The 13,770-nt window shown below is 40.0% G+C and overlaps 1 protein-coding gene and 1 long non-coding RNA gene across 10 annotated transcripts in view; one reads left to right on the forward strand and one right to left on the reverse strand.

The window, feature by feature from the left end:
* LOC147106336 (uncharacterized) overlaps positions 1–9,243 on the forward strand; it is a 28,536-nt gene extending 19,293 nt beyond the window's left edge. The window contains exons 2-3 of the long non-coding RNA XR_015081431.1: positions 1,068–1,752; positions 9,022–9,243. This is a non-coding gene — a long non-coding RNA (uncharacterized LOC147106336). The remainder of the gene's footprint in view (positions 1–1,067; positions 1,753–9,021) is intronic.
* cnot2 (CCR4-NOT transcription complex, subunit 2) overlaps positions 1–13,770 on the reverse strand; it is a 143,595-nt gene that overhangs the window by 14,134 nt on the left and 115,691 nt on the right. For 5 of the 9 annotated variants that reach the window (XM_086009347.1, XM_086009346.1, XM_086009344.1 and 2 more), the window contains 6 exons: positions 10,171–10,287; positions 9,281–9,405; positions 7,399–7,519; positions 7,119–7,275; positions 2,383–2,444; positions 2,218–2,267 (listed from right to left, as the gene is read on the reverse strand). In XM_086009347.1, the coding sequence (XP_085865473.1) occupies positions 2,218–2,267; positions 2,383–2,444; positions 7,119–7,275; positions 7,399–7,519; positions 9,281–9,405; positions 10,171–10,287 (632 nt within the window). Of the gene's footprint in view, positions 1–2,217; positions 2,268–2,382; positions 2,455–7,118; positions 7,276–7,398; positions 7,520–9,280; positions 9,406–10,170; positions 10,288–13,770 lie in introns of all 9 variants that reach the window. The other 4 variants (XM_086009351.1, XM_086009350.1, XM_086009353.1 and 1 more) reach the window with 2 other exon arrangements.

Genomic DNA, 13,770 nt, shown 5'->3' on the forward strand with positions numbered 1-13,770 from the left:
CAGGGGTGAACTCAAGTAATCAGAGGGAGACGAAACTGCCAACTCTACTACGTTGACTGGAAGGAGAGGTTGTAGGAGATCAAGCTGCAAGCTTAGCAGTAATACACTGAGCAGACTTTAAACATAGCTGGCAGACCTGTTGTTTGATGCTTTTAATTTGTCAGCTAGACAAGGAATCTGAACATAAATTAACCATGCCAACTTCATGCCAATCTTGGACATTATGAGTAAGGTTATTTTGTACTAAGTAGAGCCCAGCCAATGCCGAGTTAGTTGCCTTTGTACCAGTAGGGTTACGAAGTCTGTTAGTTAACTACACATGCTCAAGTACGTAGCGCTCTCTTTAATGTTTAGCTTTTACATAATGGTAATTCTGTTATCATAAGTGTGTTAATAAAAAATATTTGTTCACAATTTTTCTATCTGATGTCTCCTTAAATGAATTTGGCAGCATAACTCACTTGCTCAGTAGCATACTGAATGTCCCTTAATGGGTGGCTGACTTGTGCAACTGTAAGATGGTACAAGCAAGCTAAATTTTAGGCATCTCATAAACCCTAAACGTGGATGGTAAATCCACAGCCGGTTATTTGGTGAGGGATTAAGGTGAAAAGGTTACAGATTCAGCTGGTGCTCTTTGATCAATATTTATTACAATGCTTATGGGTTTACTGCTCAGTCTTCTCACAATGCGTGGAACATGCAGTAAGACCTGTGATCACTTCTGGCTACATATTGTTCTGCATACAATCTAAAACTAAGCTATTCCATGCATCCATCAGTACAATAATTCTCAGCATCAATTCTGACATCATAACCTGGTATTAAAGAAAAAAGCAAATTCTGATTGGTGTCTGCCAGAATAATGTTGGCACCAAAAGAATAAATCTCTAGCTCTCTATCTTTTAGCAAAAATACCACTTCACAGTATGCTCAGGGTTAAGATGATGATGATATAACATGACTGGTTCCATTACTGTTTCAACCTCTGGAACAATGTACTTCACTACATTATCCCACATGGAAGAAACACATCCTAATCAGCACATTTCAATTTTAAATTACAGACTATACAGCAGAATCTTCAATTACTGGGCTCACATCAGGAGTGTGATGTAACACTCATCACTCACCCGGATGGATGCAGCCGCAACAATCAAGAAACTCCTGATCAGCTACTCTGCCATTTAACATCAACCCTTTGCTTACAACTTCAGGATCTTCCCGGCTTCTTTTCTCCATCTCCTTAAACTACTCCCCTCTGTCCCCTCCGCCCTGTGGTTGCAGTATGTGCCACCCACTGGATGCACAGCAGCAATTTGCGAAACTTACTTCAACAGCACCCCCAAATCTCGTGACTTCTACAATCCAGGACGACAGCAGCAGTGTCATAAGAACAGCACCATCTCAAAGTTCCCTTTCTGGCATCCTGCCTTGGAGATGTATCGTCATTGCTTCATCATCACCGGGTCAACATCTTGCAATTGCTTGCATATCATCACTAGAGCACCACCACTACGGGGACTGCAGCGGTACAAGGCTCACAACCATCTTCTCAGGGAAATGAAGGATGGGCAATGAGTGCAGCTTTGCCAGTGTTGCCCACATCCTGAGCAGAAACAGAACAAAACAGCAACTGTACTGCCTCTCCAGCTTCACAACTGTACTCCTGAACACACAACTCAAACCCAAATCTGGTCCATGGATGCTGGGTTCCCTGTGGTACCTTGCCATGGAGGTCATTCTTCTTAGGTGGGCTTAGATAGTGACTGTTAGCAGGCTGTGAGGTACATCACAGCCAAATCTAATACTATTCTCACCCAACATGTATCCGTATGTAATTTCCAAATTGGGCTGGAACACTGCCTAATTTTTCCTATTCCTAGCTCAGGCACAGATATCAATTGTAGTGTTCCTCCTTCTGTCCCTATCTGAGATTAACTAATGCAGCACATACTGGGGATTCAATAAAGGGACTGCTTGCGTGACTTAGTTGCACGCTGGGCAGTCCATTTGCCAACCGAGCCACTGGGGAGCAATTGGCAATAATATCCGTCTCTCAGGAGAGTTTTCAACAAAGAGCAAATAAATTCAGAAACGCACACAACTTGGCATTTAAGCAGCTTTATCACCTCAGCTTTCGGAGATGGATAAAAACTATTGCATTATCTACATTATTTAAGGTCACTTTTTCTAGTATTTAACATCTACACTCACCTTGTCCCTAATGTGTATGTTTGTTAGGTACTCCGATGGAACATGAAAATCTGTGAAAGAAGATGATTGGTGCTCAGTTATTTAAAAGTAGCGTAGGTTTTTGAAGGAATAAACAGATTAGAGATCCACTGTCTTTTTCAATCATGATAAAATAGCTATTCTCACCAATATCTTGAGGTCGGCAGGGTGCTGATGCCCAAGGAGATGCAAATTTGGGATAGAGATTTCTGTAAAATACTGACAATTAATCATACAGATTCTTGATCTAACAAAACAGCCAAATGCTGAGTCACTAAATGTGACCCTATGTACCCATGTTACAGAAAGTGTATTTCAACATTTCTTTAAATATTGATAAATTCCAACGACCTAAGAATTTCTTAACTGAAGAATCAGAAGCTACTCTAGCAGTGTGGCTCAACATTCTTTTTTAATAAAAGGGAGCTCTTCTCAGCTGTTAAAAAGCAAAGTAAGAAGCTAATACTGAAGCAATTCCCAACAGTATCAATGGTCAGATCTGTATTAATACTTCATATAATTCCCCACTGCAGCATGGTCAAGTCTGACACAAGGAAGCGTACAGGCCAGAACCAGGACAATGCTTTTAGCAAAAATGGAACCCATTTGTCATTTGACCCTCGTGCAAGGGTCAAGGATGTCTCAGAGCGGCTGCAGAACATTTTGGAAGGGGAGGGTGAACAGCCAGTTGTCGTGGTGCATACAAGCACTAACGATATAGGTAAAAAATAGGATGAGGTCCTAAAAGCTGAATATAGGGAGTTAGGAGGTAAATTAAAAAATAGGACCTCAAAGGTAGTAATCTCAGGATTGCTACCAGTGCCACGTGCTAGTCAGAGTAGAAATAGAAGGATATTTCAGATGAATACGTGGCTAGAGGAATGGTGCAGGGGAGGGGGATTCAAATTCCTGGGACATTGGAACCGGTACTGGGGGAGGTGGGACCAGTTCAAACCGGACGGTTTGCACCTGGGCAGGGCCGGGACCGATGTCCTAGGGGGAGTGTTTGCTAGTGCTCTGGGGGAGGATTTAAACTAAAATGGCAGGGGGTTGGGAACATGAACAGGGGGACAGAGGAAAAGGAAACAAGGATAGAAGAAAAAGATAGGAAGGAGAAAAACAAAAGTGGCAGTCAGAGAAATCAACGGTTTAAGTCAAACATGGCCACAGTAAATAATAATTCTAATAGGTCTAAGAGCATTAAAAAAACAAGCCTGAAGACTTTGTATCTTAATGCAAGGAGCATTCGGAATAAGGTGGATGAATTAGCTGCACAAATAGAGGTGAACGAATATGATCTGATTGGGATTACGGAAACATGGCTCCAGGGTGGTCAAGGCTGGGAACTCAACATCCAGGAGTATTCAATATTCAGGAAAGATAGGCAAAAAGGAAAGGGAGGTGGGGTAGCATTGCTGGTTAAAGAAGGGATTAACACAATTGTAAGGAAGGATATTAGCTCTGATGATGTGGAATCTGTATGGGTAGAACTGAGAAATACCAAGGGGCAGAAAACGTTAGTGGGAGTGGTATATAGACCTCCAAACAGTAATGCGGAGGTTGGGGATGGCATTAAAAGGGAAATTAGAGAAGCATGCAATAAGGGCACAGCAGTCATCATGGGTGACTTTAATCTACATATAGATTGGGCTAACCAAATTAGTAACAATACTGTGGAGGAGGAATTCCTGGAGTGTTTACGGGATGGTTTCCTGGACCAATATGTCGAAGAACCAACCAGAGATCAGGCCATCTTAGACTGGGTATTATGTAATGAGAAAGAATTAATTAGCAATCTTGTTGTACGAGGCCCCTTGGGTCAGAGCGATCATAATATGATAGAATTCTTCATTAAGATGGAGAATGAAGTAGCTGACTCAGAGACTAGGGTCCTGAATTTAAATAAAGGAAACTATGATGGTCTGAGGCGCAAGTTGGGTAGGATTGATTGGGGAATGTCACTCAAAGGGTTGACGGTGGATAGGCAATAGCAAGCATTCAAAGACTGCATGGATGAACTACAGAAATTGTTCATCCCAGTATGGCATAAAAATAAAACAAAAAAGGTGACTCAACTGTGGCTAACAATGGAAATTAGGGATAGCATAACATCCAAGGAGAGGACATATAAAATGGCCAGAAAAAGCAGTAAACCTAAGGATTGGGAGCAGTTTAGGATTCAACAAAGGAGGACAAAGGGATTAATTAAGAAGGGGAAAATAGAATATGAGAGTAAGCTTGCAGGGAACATAAAAACTGACTGTAAAAGCTTTTATAGATATGTGATGTGAAGAGAAAAAGATTGGTGAAGTCAAACGTAGGTCCCTTGCAGTCAGAATCAGGGGAATTTATAATGGGGAACAAAGAAATGGCAGACCAATTATTATAAATACATATTTTGGTTCTGTCTTCACAAAAGAGGACACAAATAACCTCCCAGAGAAGTCAGGGAACATAGGGTCTGATGAAGGGGAGGAACTGAAAGAAATCAGTATTTGTAAGGAAATGGTGTTAAGGAAATTGATGGGACTGAAGGCCGATAAATCCCCAGGGCCTGATAATCTACATCCTAGGGTACTTAAGGAAGTGGCCTTAGAAATAGTAGATGCATTGCTGATCATCTTCCAACATTCGATGGAATCTGGAACAGTACCCATGGATTGGAGGGTAGCTAATGTTACCCCACTATTCAAAAAAGATGGTAGGGAGAAAACGGGGAATTACAGACCGGTAAGCCTGACATCGGTAGTGGGGAAAATGCTAGAGTCCATTATAAAGGATGTAATAGCTGAGCACTTGGAAAACAGTGACAGGATCGGACAAAGTCAACATGGATTTACAAAAGGTAAATCGTGCTCGACTAATCTACTGGAATTCTTTGAGGATGTAACTGGTAAAATAGATAAGGGAGAACCAGTAGATGTGGTATATTTGGACTTTCAGAAGGCTTTCGATAAGGTCCCGCATAAGAGGTTAGCGTGTAAAGTTAAGGCACATGGGATTGGGGGCAAGGATAGAAAACTGGTTGGCAGACAGAAAGCAAAGAGTTGGAATAAACGGGTCTTTTTCCGAGTGGCAGGCAGTGACTAGTGGGGTACTGCAGGGATCGGTCCTTGGACCCCAGCTATTCACAATATATATTAATGATCTAGACGAGGGAACTAGATGTAATATCTCCAAATTTGCAGACGACAATAAGCGAGGTGGGCGTGTGTGCTGTGAGGAGGATGCCGAGAAACTCCAGGATGATTTGGACTGGTTGGGTGATTGGGCAGAAACATGGCAGATGCAATATAACGTGGATAAATGTGAGGTTATCCACTTTGGTGGCAAAAACAGGAAGGCAGATTATCTGAATGGCAATAGATTGGGAGAAGGGGAAGTGCAACGAGACCTGGGTGTCCTTCTGCACCAGTCGCTGAAGGTAAGCATGCAGGTCAGCAGGCGGTTATGAAGGCAAATGGTATGTTGGGCTTCGTAGCGAGAGGCTTTGAGTACAGGAACAAGGATGTCTTGCTGCAGTTGTACAGGGCCTTGGTGAGACCACATCTTGAGTATTGTGTGCAGTTTGGTCATCCTGAGGAAGGATGTTCTTGCCATGGAAGGAGTTCAGCGAAGATTCACCAGGCTGATACCTGGGATGGCAGGAATGACGTATGAGGAGAGATTGGGTCGATTGGGCTTGTACTCGCTGGAGTTTAGATGAGAGGGGATCTCATTGAAACTTATAAAATTCTGACAGGACTGGACAGACTAGATGCAGGAAGGATATTCCCGATGGTCGGGGAGTCCAGAACCAGGGGTCACAGTCTAAGGATAAAGGGTATGCCATTTAGGACAGAAATGAGGAGGAATTTCTTCACCCAGAGAGTGGTGAACCTGTGGAATTCTCTACCACAGAAAGCAGTAGAGGCCAATTCATTAAATATATTCAAGAAGGAGTTGGATATATTTCTTAAGGCTAAAGGGATCAAGGGGTATGGGGAGAAAGCAGGGACCGGGTACTGAATTTGGATGATCAGCCATGATCACATTGAATGGCGGAGCAGGCTCGAGGGGCCGAATGGCCTACTCCTGTTCCTATCTTCTATGTTTTCTATAACATTAGAGTGCACATTCCAGTCAAAAACAACAAAAGAACTATGGTTAAACAAGATGAAATCCTTCAGGCCATCAACTTTGCAAAATGGCACAAATGAACAAGCAGGATACACAGAAGAGAAACCTCCAATCTAAAATAGTTCAAAGAAGAGCTAATAGCATAATCTATATCTCAAACACCTAATACACTGTTTTGCAAAGTATATCCTTATGTATAGTTTTTGGGAAAAAAGCACAGCCTATCCAAGAAGTTACGAGGCTATATTTCAGTGCAGAGGTTCAGAAGGTACATTAAACTGCAAGAATGACATTTGAGCAGCTTAAAAGCATTATATAATGCTTTTAGATTTGAATCTATAACTTGCTCTGGGGTACTGGTTACTATCTATATCAAATTAATTAATTTTATTAAAAGGAAAATTTTCTAGCCATTGTACAGCAAGTGCACTGACTGGAATTTTGTAAATTTAATGTGGCAGGACATAGAACTGAGGACACTACTGGCAATTGTAAGATCATGTGCTACAGCATACTTTTGCGTTCTTCCATTCTATGACATTTTTTTCCCCACCAGCATCAATTTACTGGTTTGCTTGAAATATGATCAACTTTTCTCAACTGAATAAGCTGCATCCTCACCTGGCACTTCAGCAAGCAAATTTAAACAGAAGTGTGGCTTTATGGAAAAATGACGTGCGGTCCTCTTTCCACATTAATGCGACTGATCTTAGCATAAGAAATAGCAGGAAGACGATAGCTGCAAATTAAGGAATGCTGCTTACTCTGGAGAGTTTAGGTTGAGGCCTAGTGTTGTTAAGTCACTGCCTAATGCGAGATGTACCATGCCAGGATCCGTCTCTGCCGCTCGAATGAATGTTAACAGTCCAATCATTCCAAACTGATCTGTTACCATTCCTGTAGGAATATTAGTGACTCGCCCTGAATAAGAGGGAGGGAAAAAAAAACACTAACAAGTGATCTTCCAACATATATTATTCTTCAACGCATTCCACGATATTTTCCAAATAAGTGAGGATTTTGACAATAAACAGAACCACCCACCATCAGATAACACTTGGATCCCTTTTTTCTGAAGATTGTTGTTTTGCGTCGTCGAGCTCTTATCGCCAGGAAATTTGGGCCCGTCTGTACTGGATACATTTTTTCCCGGTGTATTCAGATTCTGTAATTGAAATATACAAATAAAATGCAATGAATAAGCAGCAATGAAGAAAGTCTGCAAACTTCAAATAATGTGAAATTATTATATTTATATACAAGTTATCGTATCCCAGTGCAAACTGTTGAATAAAACCGTGTTACTTTATATGAAACAGCTCCTACATTTCTAAATGTAATCTCCCCAGTAAAGTGGTTTTTAAAAATTCATTCCTGGGATATGGGTATCACTAGCAAGGCCAGCATTTATTACCCATCCCTAGCTGTCCTCGAGAAGGTGGTGGTGAGCCACCTTCTTGAACCCCTGCGGTCCATGTGGTGAAGGTGCTCCCACAGTGCTGTTAGGGAGGGAGTTCTAAGATTTTGACCCAGCGACAATGAAGGAACGGCGCTAGGTGCCCAAATCAGGATAGTGCATGACTTGTGGGGGACGAGGTGACGGTGTTCAATTGCGCCTACTGCCCTTGTCCTTCTAGGTGGTAGAGGTTGCGGATTTGGAAGGTGCTGTCGAAGGAGCCGTGGCGAGTTGCTGCAGTGCATCCTGTAGAGGGTACACACTGCAGCCACGATGTGCCAGTGGTAGATGGAGTGGATGTTTAAGGTGGTGGATGGGTTGTCGAATACCCAGTCTCTGACCTGCTCTAGTAGCCATAGCATTTATGTGGCTGGTCCAGTTGAGTTTCTGGCCTATGGTGACAACCAAGATGTTGCTGGTGGGGGATTCAGCGATGGTTGTGCCATTAAATATCAAGGGGCGGTGGATAGACTCTCTCTTGTTGGAGATGATCATTGCCTGGCACTTGTATGGCACGAATTTCACTTGCCACTTATCAGCCCAAGATGTCCAGGTCTTGCTGCATGCAGACATGGATTGTTTCATTAGCTGAGTAATTGCAAATGATATAAACTGGGGTAATAAGGCACCCATGAGTATGTCTTAATGCAGTATAAAGGTGTTTAGGCAATGTTGATAAGCTCTGCCACTTTGTTTTTGTTGTTTAGCACAATGGAACCCATGAATGTGTTAATTGCCTTGAAATACATTCCCACTTGTTTATTTTCCTAATATTTTCGATAGGGTAGATGAAGAGAAGCTATTTCTACTTGTGGAGTCCGAAGCTAGGGGCCATAAATACAAGACAGTTACTAATAAATCCAATAAGGAATTCTGGAAAAACTTCTTTACTCAGAGAGTGATGAGAATGTGGAACTCAATGCCACATGGGAGTGGTTGAGGTGAATAGCAGAGATGTATTTAATGGGAAGCTCAGTAAATACATGAGGAATAGAAGTATATGTTGATAGGGTGAGATGAAGTAGAGTGGGAGGCAGCTCTTGTGGAGCATAAACACCGTCATAGACCAGTTGGGCTGAATGGTCGGTTTCTGTGCTGTAAATTCTATATAATTGCATGTAATTTTGTAGTTAGAATAATTCAACAAGTGACTGCAAAGTCTTAGGTATTCTTTGTCTGCCCTCCTAACCTATTATTTGTTCTTTTTCCAGAACACAAACTTCAACTGGCAATTCTGTACATTGCTGAAATAAACTAGTCTCCTATAAAAATGACAAGAGGGCCTCAATGTACAAATTGTGTTTTCTAAGAATTTGTATTTTTGCAATTCAACATTTAAAAAAAAGAGTATGGTTTTATTGTGAATGGCTTTCTTTACAGCTTTGAACTTAAGTGGCAATTATTAAACATGATGCAGCTTTCAAAGTTTTAAACAGATCATTAGTGTTAAAATTTTTCACAGATACTTACAGATTTGCTGTCATCATTACTTGAAGTTGGATCCTTATAGTTGGAGCCAGGAAGTGCAGGGAAATCCTCATTATGGATTGAGAAGTCCTGGGACTGTTCATTTGCTGGCTTTGTCACCATCCCAACTACATCACGCAAACAAAGCCAAGTTAGCTTCAAATTTCACTATAGTACATTTGTAATATGTACTGAATGTGTAGTGTCCTACTATTAACTACGATCAACCTTTTTATACCATTGTACTAATCACTTGAGGCTCATATGGTCCTGTTTTTAAATGTTAGTTTTTCAACCGGGGACTCCCCAGTCCAAATCCCCTCACTTCCAAAACATTTCAACATGAGTAATCCCCTTGAGCAAGGGACTTATCTCAACCAGGCTCAACCTACCCAGCAGCTAAATTGGTTCCAGCATTGATGTGAAGTCATCAGTGCATAAAACTGGTCTGTGCCTGCAGGAATTCCACACAACTGGCCCCGTACCAATGAAAGAGAAATGGACAGCCTTTAAAAAGGTTGACTGCAAGAAATCTGACTTTTTTTGGCCACTCAACAGTATCCATTCAGTTAGATTAGAATGGATTATCATGTTGATTCATCAGATCACTTAATCACTTTATAGCCCCAAAGCAAATAAACTGTAACACCAGCCATTTAAAATTTTAACAAAAAATGACAGTTGCATGTTAAATAAAAGCAACTAACTAGGGAATGTACAAAGACTTCATTCATTTCAGGATTCTGCTGCTACTGCAACTTCAGTCTTCTGGTCATCAGAACCTCTATTGAATTAGAGCCTTGCAACTTTCCCTCCCAAGCAGCCACTGATTCACCTTTAAATATCACAGCAAGTCAAAATACTCAAAACCCTGCTTCATTGTTAAGAATCACCTATAATCCTGTTAGGTTGCACTTTTGAAGCGGATACCATATGATTTTCTTCAGGCCAGCTCCAAAAGTCCAGTGCAAGGCTGCCAGTGCCAACCTGACAGTGCCATGGGAGATCCACTAGTAAATAAAGAAATAAAAGTATTGCATCTAGCACATATCCATCACACAGCAGACATCACACTTCGTTCCAGATGCAAAACAATTTTGGAAAAAAAAAAGAGAAAACCAGTCATTGCACCTTTCAATCTACAATTAAACTCAGATTGACTTTACCCTGTGTTTACTTAACAGCAGTTGGACTTGTGGCCTTGAAGAGAAGTAGTTGCATCTTTGCAATAGAATGCTACATGGTATAATGTTCTCATCCTAATAAAACAGATGGCATCTGACTTAGTGTCTTAGGCTAGTAATTTAATTTAAAAATGTGAAACGGAAATACATGTTGCATATATTCCCATTCAAACTTCTTACCTGAAAAAGATGCCCTAGTGACCCTCTTCAATCAAAAGACTTTCTTTGATACCCTCACTCTGCGTGAGTGGAACTTGGCTAAAAGCTCCCATATAGCAATGCGAACTACAGCTTCCCACTTGCACCAAAATATAAATGAAGCTACCATAGCAGGAAGGCCATTTTAACAACTGCACTGCACTATTTACATCTACAGCTCACTTATTTACATTAGTCTACCTTCATCTACCATCTCCCCCTTCAGTTACAAACACATGCTCATATTTTAATAGCTATCTCTCTTTCATTTAAATTAACTATGTTACAATATACAAAACTTGTTTTCAAATTCTCAGCACCTACAATTCCTAACAATCAATTCAGTATATACCAATAGATCTCTCCTGCCGCTGCCTGCAGCAAGTCAGAGGATCCACTAACGTGTGACGAGAGGTCAGTGTGATGCTTACAGGAAGTGCATGCTATATGCAAAACTTTTAATATAGTATTCACATTTTAAAAGCCGAGTTTCAATCATTAAAATTAAGAATTTGGCCAAATTCAACTTTAACAGACAAAAATCACATACACCAATAACAAAGAGCTGAAATTTAAGGTGGTGAACATAACACACAAACGCCCAACATTTCTTTTTTTTTTTAAAAAGCAGATACACTTGGATGTGTTTTTTTATATATTACATTCAGCGTCAGAAATATAAATGTACAATGTTTTCAGAATACAGTAGAATCTAATGATAGTGAACAAACACATATATAGAGTGCAAAAATACTTCATTCAAATTCACATTAGTGAGTGAATGGAATGCAACTCCTGATGTAGTGAAACTATCCAAGTATTGTTTTAAAAAAATGCAAACACTAATGTTATGTTTGACCCATAAGGATCACCTCAAATTAATGGAAACCAGTGCTCCCATTATAAAACACTCAATTTGTAGTGACTGCTAATCATCTGCGGCTAAAATGGATTTACTTTCTCCTTCCCAGAGATTGTACCCGACACACAAAAATTTAGATCTGTACTTCCTGGTACTAGGCTGTTCAGTCTAGTCCAGCAACAGGAAAAACCTCAGCAACATAATCCTTTTTAGAGAGTATGCACAGGTTCAAAACACGCCCCCCCCCCCCCAAAAATATTAAGAATGCAACACCTTTTTGCATGTATATAAATCATTATTTGATTTATTGTTGAGAAAAACAATTGCAAGTGTAGGTGACTTACTGCAACTTAACATGAAAACTCTCAGTTTGAGTCAATAATGCACCACCAGAATTCTATTTAGAAGAGTTCAGACCTACTTGCTGATATATTTGGAAAACTAGGCATTTCTTGACCTACCAATGAATGCAGATTGTAATCAGCAAACACAGTATAACCTTTAGTAGCTTCAAACCCAGAAGCTATCTTCACTAGAAGTGCAACATTTGAAACAAAGCCAGATAGATTAATAATTTGTCTTAGGTTTTAAAGCATTTCACTTTCATCCATGTATCTGCTAAAGTTTCCTGTTGCTGAGTATAGATCCAACTTCAAACAATTAGTGCAGCCATTTGCTATTTAAGTCCATATTCTCAACTCTTATTACAATGGAGGATACCCTCTGCAAACACATTTCTTCTAAATCTCCATTACAATGAGACTCTGTCTGTTCTCCTGCTTTGCAATTAAAAGATTAAATTCTAGGCTGGGGGGGGTGGGGGGGAGAAACAGTGCGGTGGGGGGTTTCTATATCCTGGCACTATCATCGCCCAGGCATAAAACTTACTGAAAGAGGAAGCTATGGAATTATTGCACTGTGGCTTAAGCATAGTGAAATGTACACAAAACATGCAACAGATACTGTAAGTTGCAATTCTAAATTAATACAAACAGTATTCAGAACATGACTATTTCCAGAATGATTAATCGGGAGGTGGAAAAGGTCTGTTGGGCATTCAAGCCATAATCAAAATAATTTTGGGCAAACTAAGAAAATCCTCCCACATCAGAAAGTTTTGTTACCAGATGTTGCGTAGTTGCAAAGCAAGATTTGTTGCCAGAAAGTGTATAGTTGCAAAGCAAGGTGACTGAAATTTGGAGAATTAATGATTGGCTGAGTTTCTATTGCAGTTTAGTGATTTGTTGCGCTACTATGTCATAGAAATTTTGAGAATATTATGAACTGAAATGTTGCCTTAATGGATTGTATTAAGTTGATGGTCATATATCTAAATTAACATTAAAAGTTTAATACATGCAAGAATAATAAATTGTTTGTTCAGCAAGACAAGTTAAGAGAATCATTTGTGCCAACAGAAGAATGCAACACAACACATCAGCACGCACATCCTAAATTAATTTAGTGCACGTCTATGAAACTTGACAAGGTATTGCGAAGTCATTACAAAAAAAATGGCAGGTACAGCCAAGCTGAGCTTCAGCACTGCAACCAGTTTTTAAGAACTTAATTAAAGTGAAATGCATCTATGCATGAAATCTGATGCAAAATTGGACCGCCATTATTGAAACTACATTAATAAAGGGTAGCCAACTTGATTTTCATGACAGCAATCCAATTTTTTTTAATATATGATGTGCTTTGTAAGAAAAAATGGTACAAAAAAAAACATTTATCGCAGTAGTGAGATGACAAAAAGGCCAACGCAGGTGACTAGGTATTTTATATTTCACCACTGTAATCTCTTTCCCAAAGTAATCGGCATAATAAGTTAAAGGGAAATTAAACTCCCAAAGGCAAAGTCAGTGATTTCTTTACTCAATCTCACCCTCCCCACCTCAGTTTTTCTCATTCCTCTATCTAAGTATCTTGCGCTCATTTATTTAGGGCATTCAAGTTGCCACATCTTTTCTCCAACAACAGTCACAGGTAAAAGGTTATAACAGAGTACTCCACATATAAAGTTCATCTCTCCTGATCCAAGTGGTATTTGAGAACGTCACACGAAGTGTAAATGAAAGCCTGAATCAATGATATATGTTAGTAATTCCTACAAAGCAATATATATTTGAACATAACTCAGCAGGCTCAAATCAATGAGCACACTATGTTCTAGCTACAGTAACAGCTAAAGCATCATCACAATTACACTTAAAATAAAGGAAAATATTCCATGAAAGGAAGAACAT

Source organism: Somniosus microcephalus, chromosome 16 (assembly GCF_052327205.1).
Source record: "Somniosus microcephalus isolate GS21.2 chromosome 16, FLI_Smic_1.0, whole genome shotgun sequence".
Taxonomy (NCBI): Eukaryota; Metazoa; Chordata; class Chondrichthyes; order Squaliformes; family Somniosidae; genus Somniosus; species Somniosus microcephalus.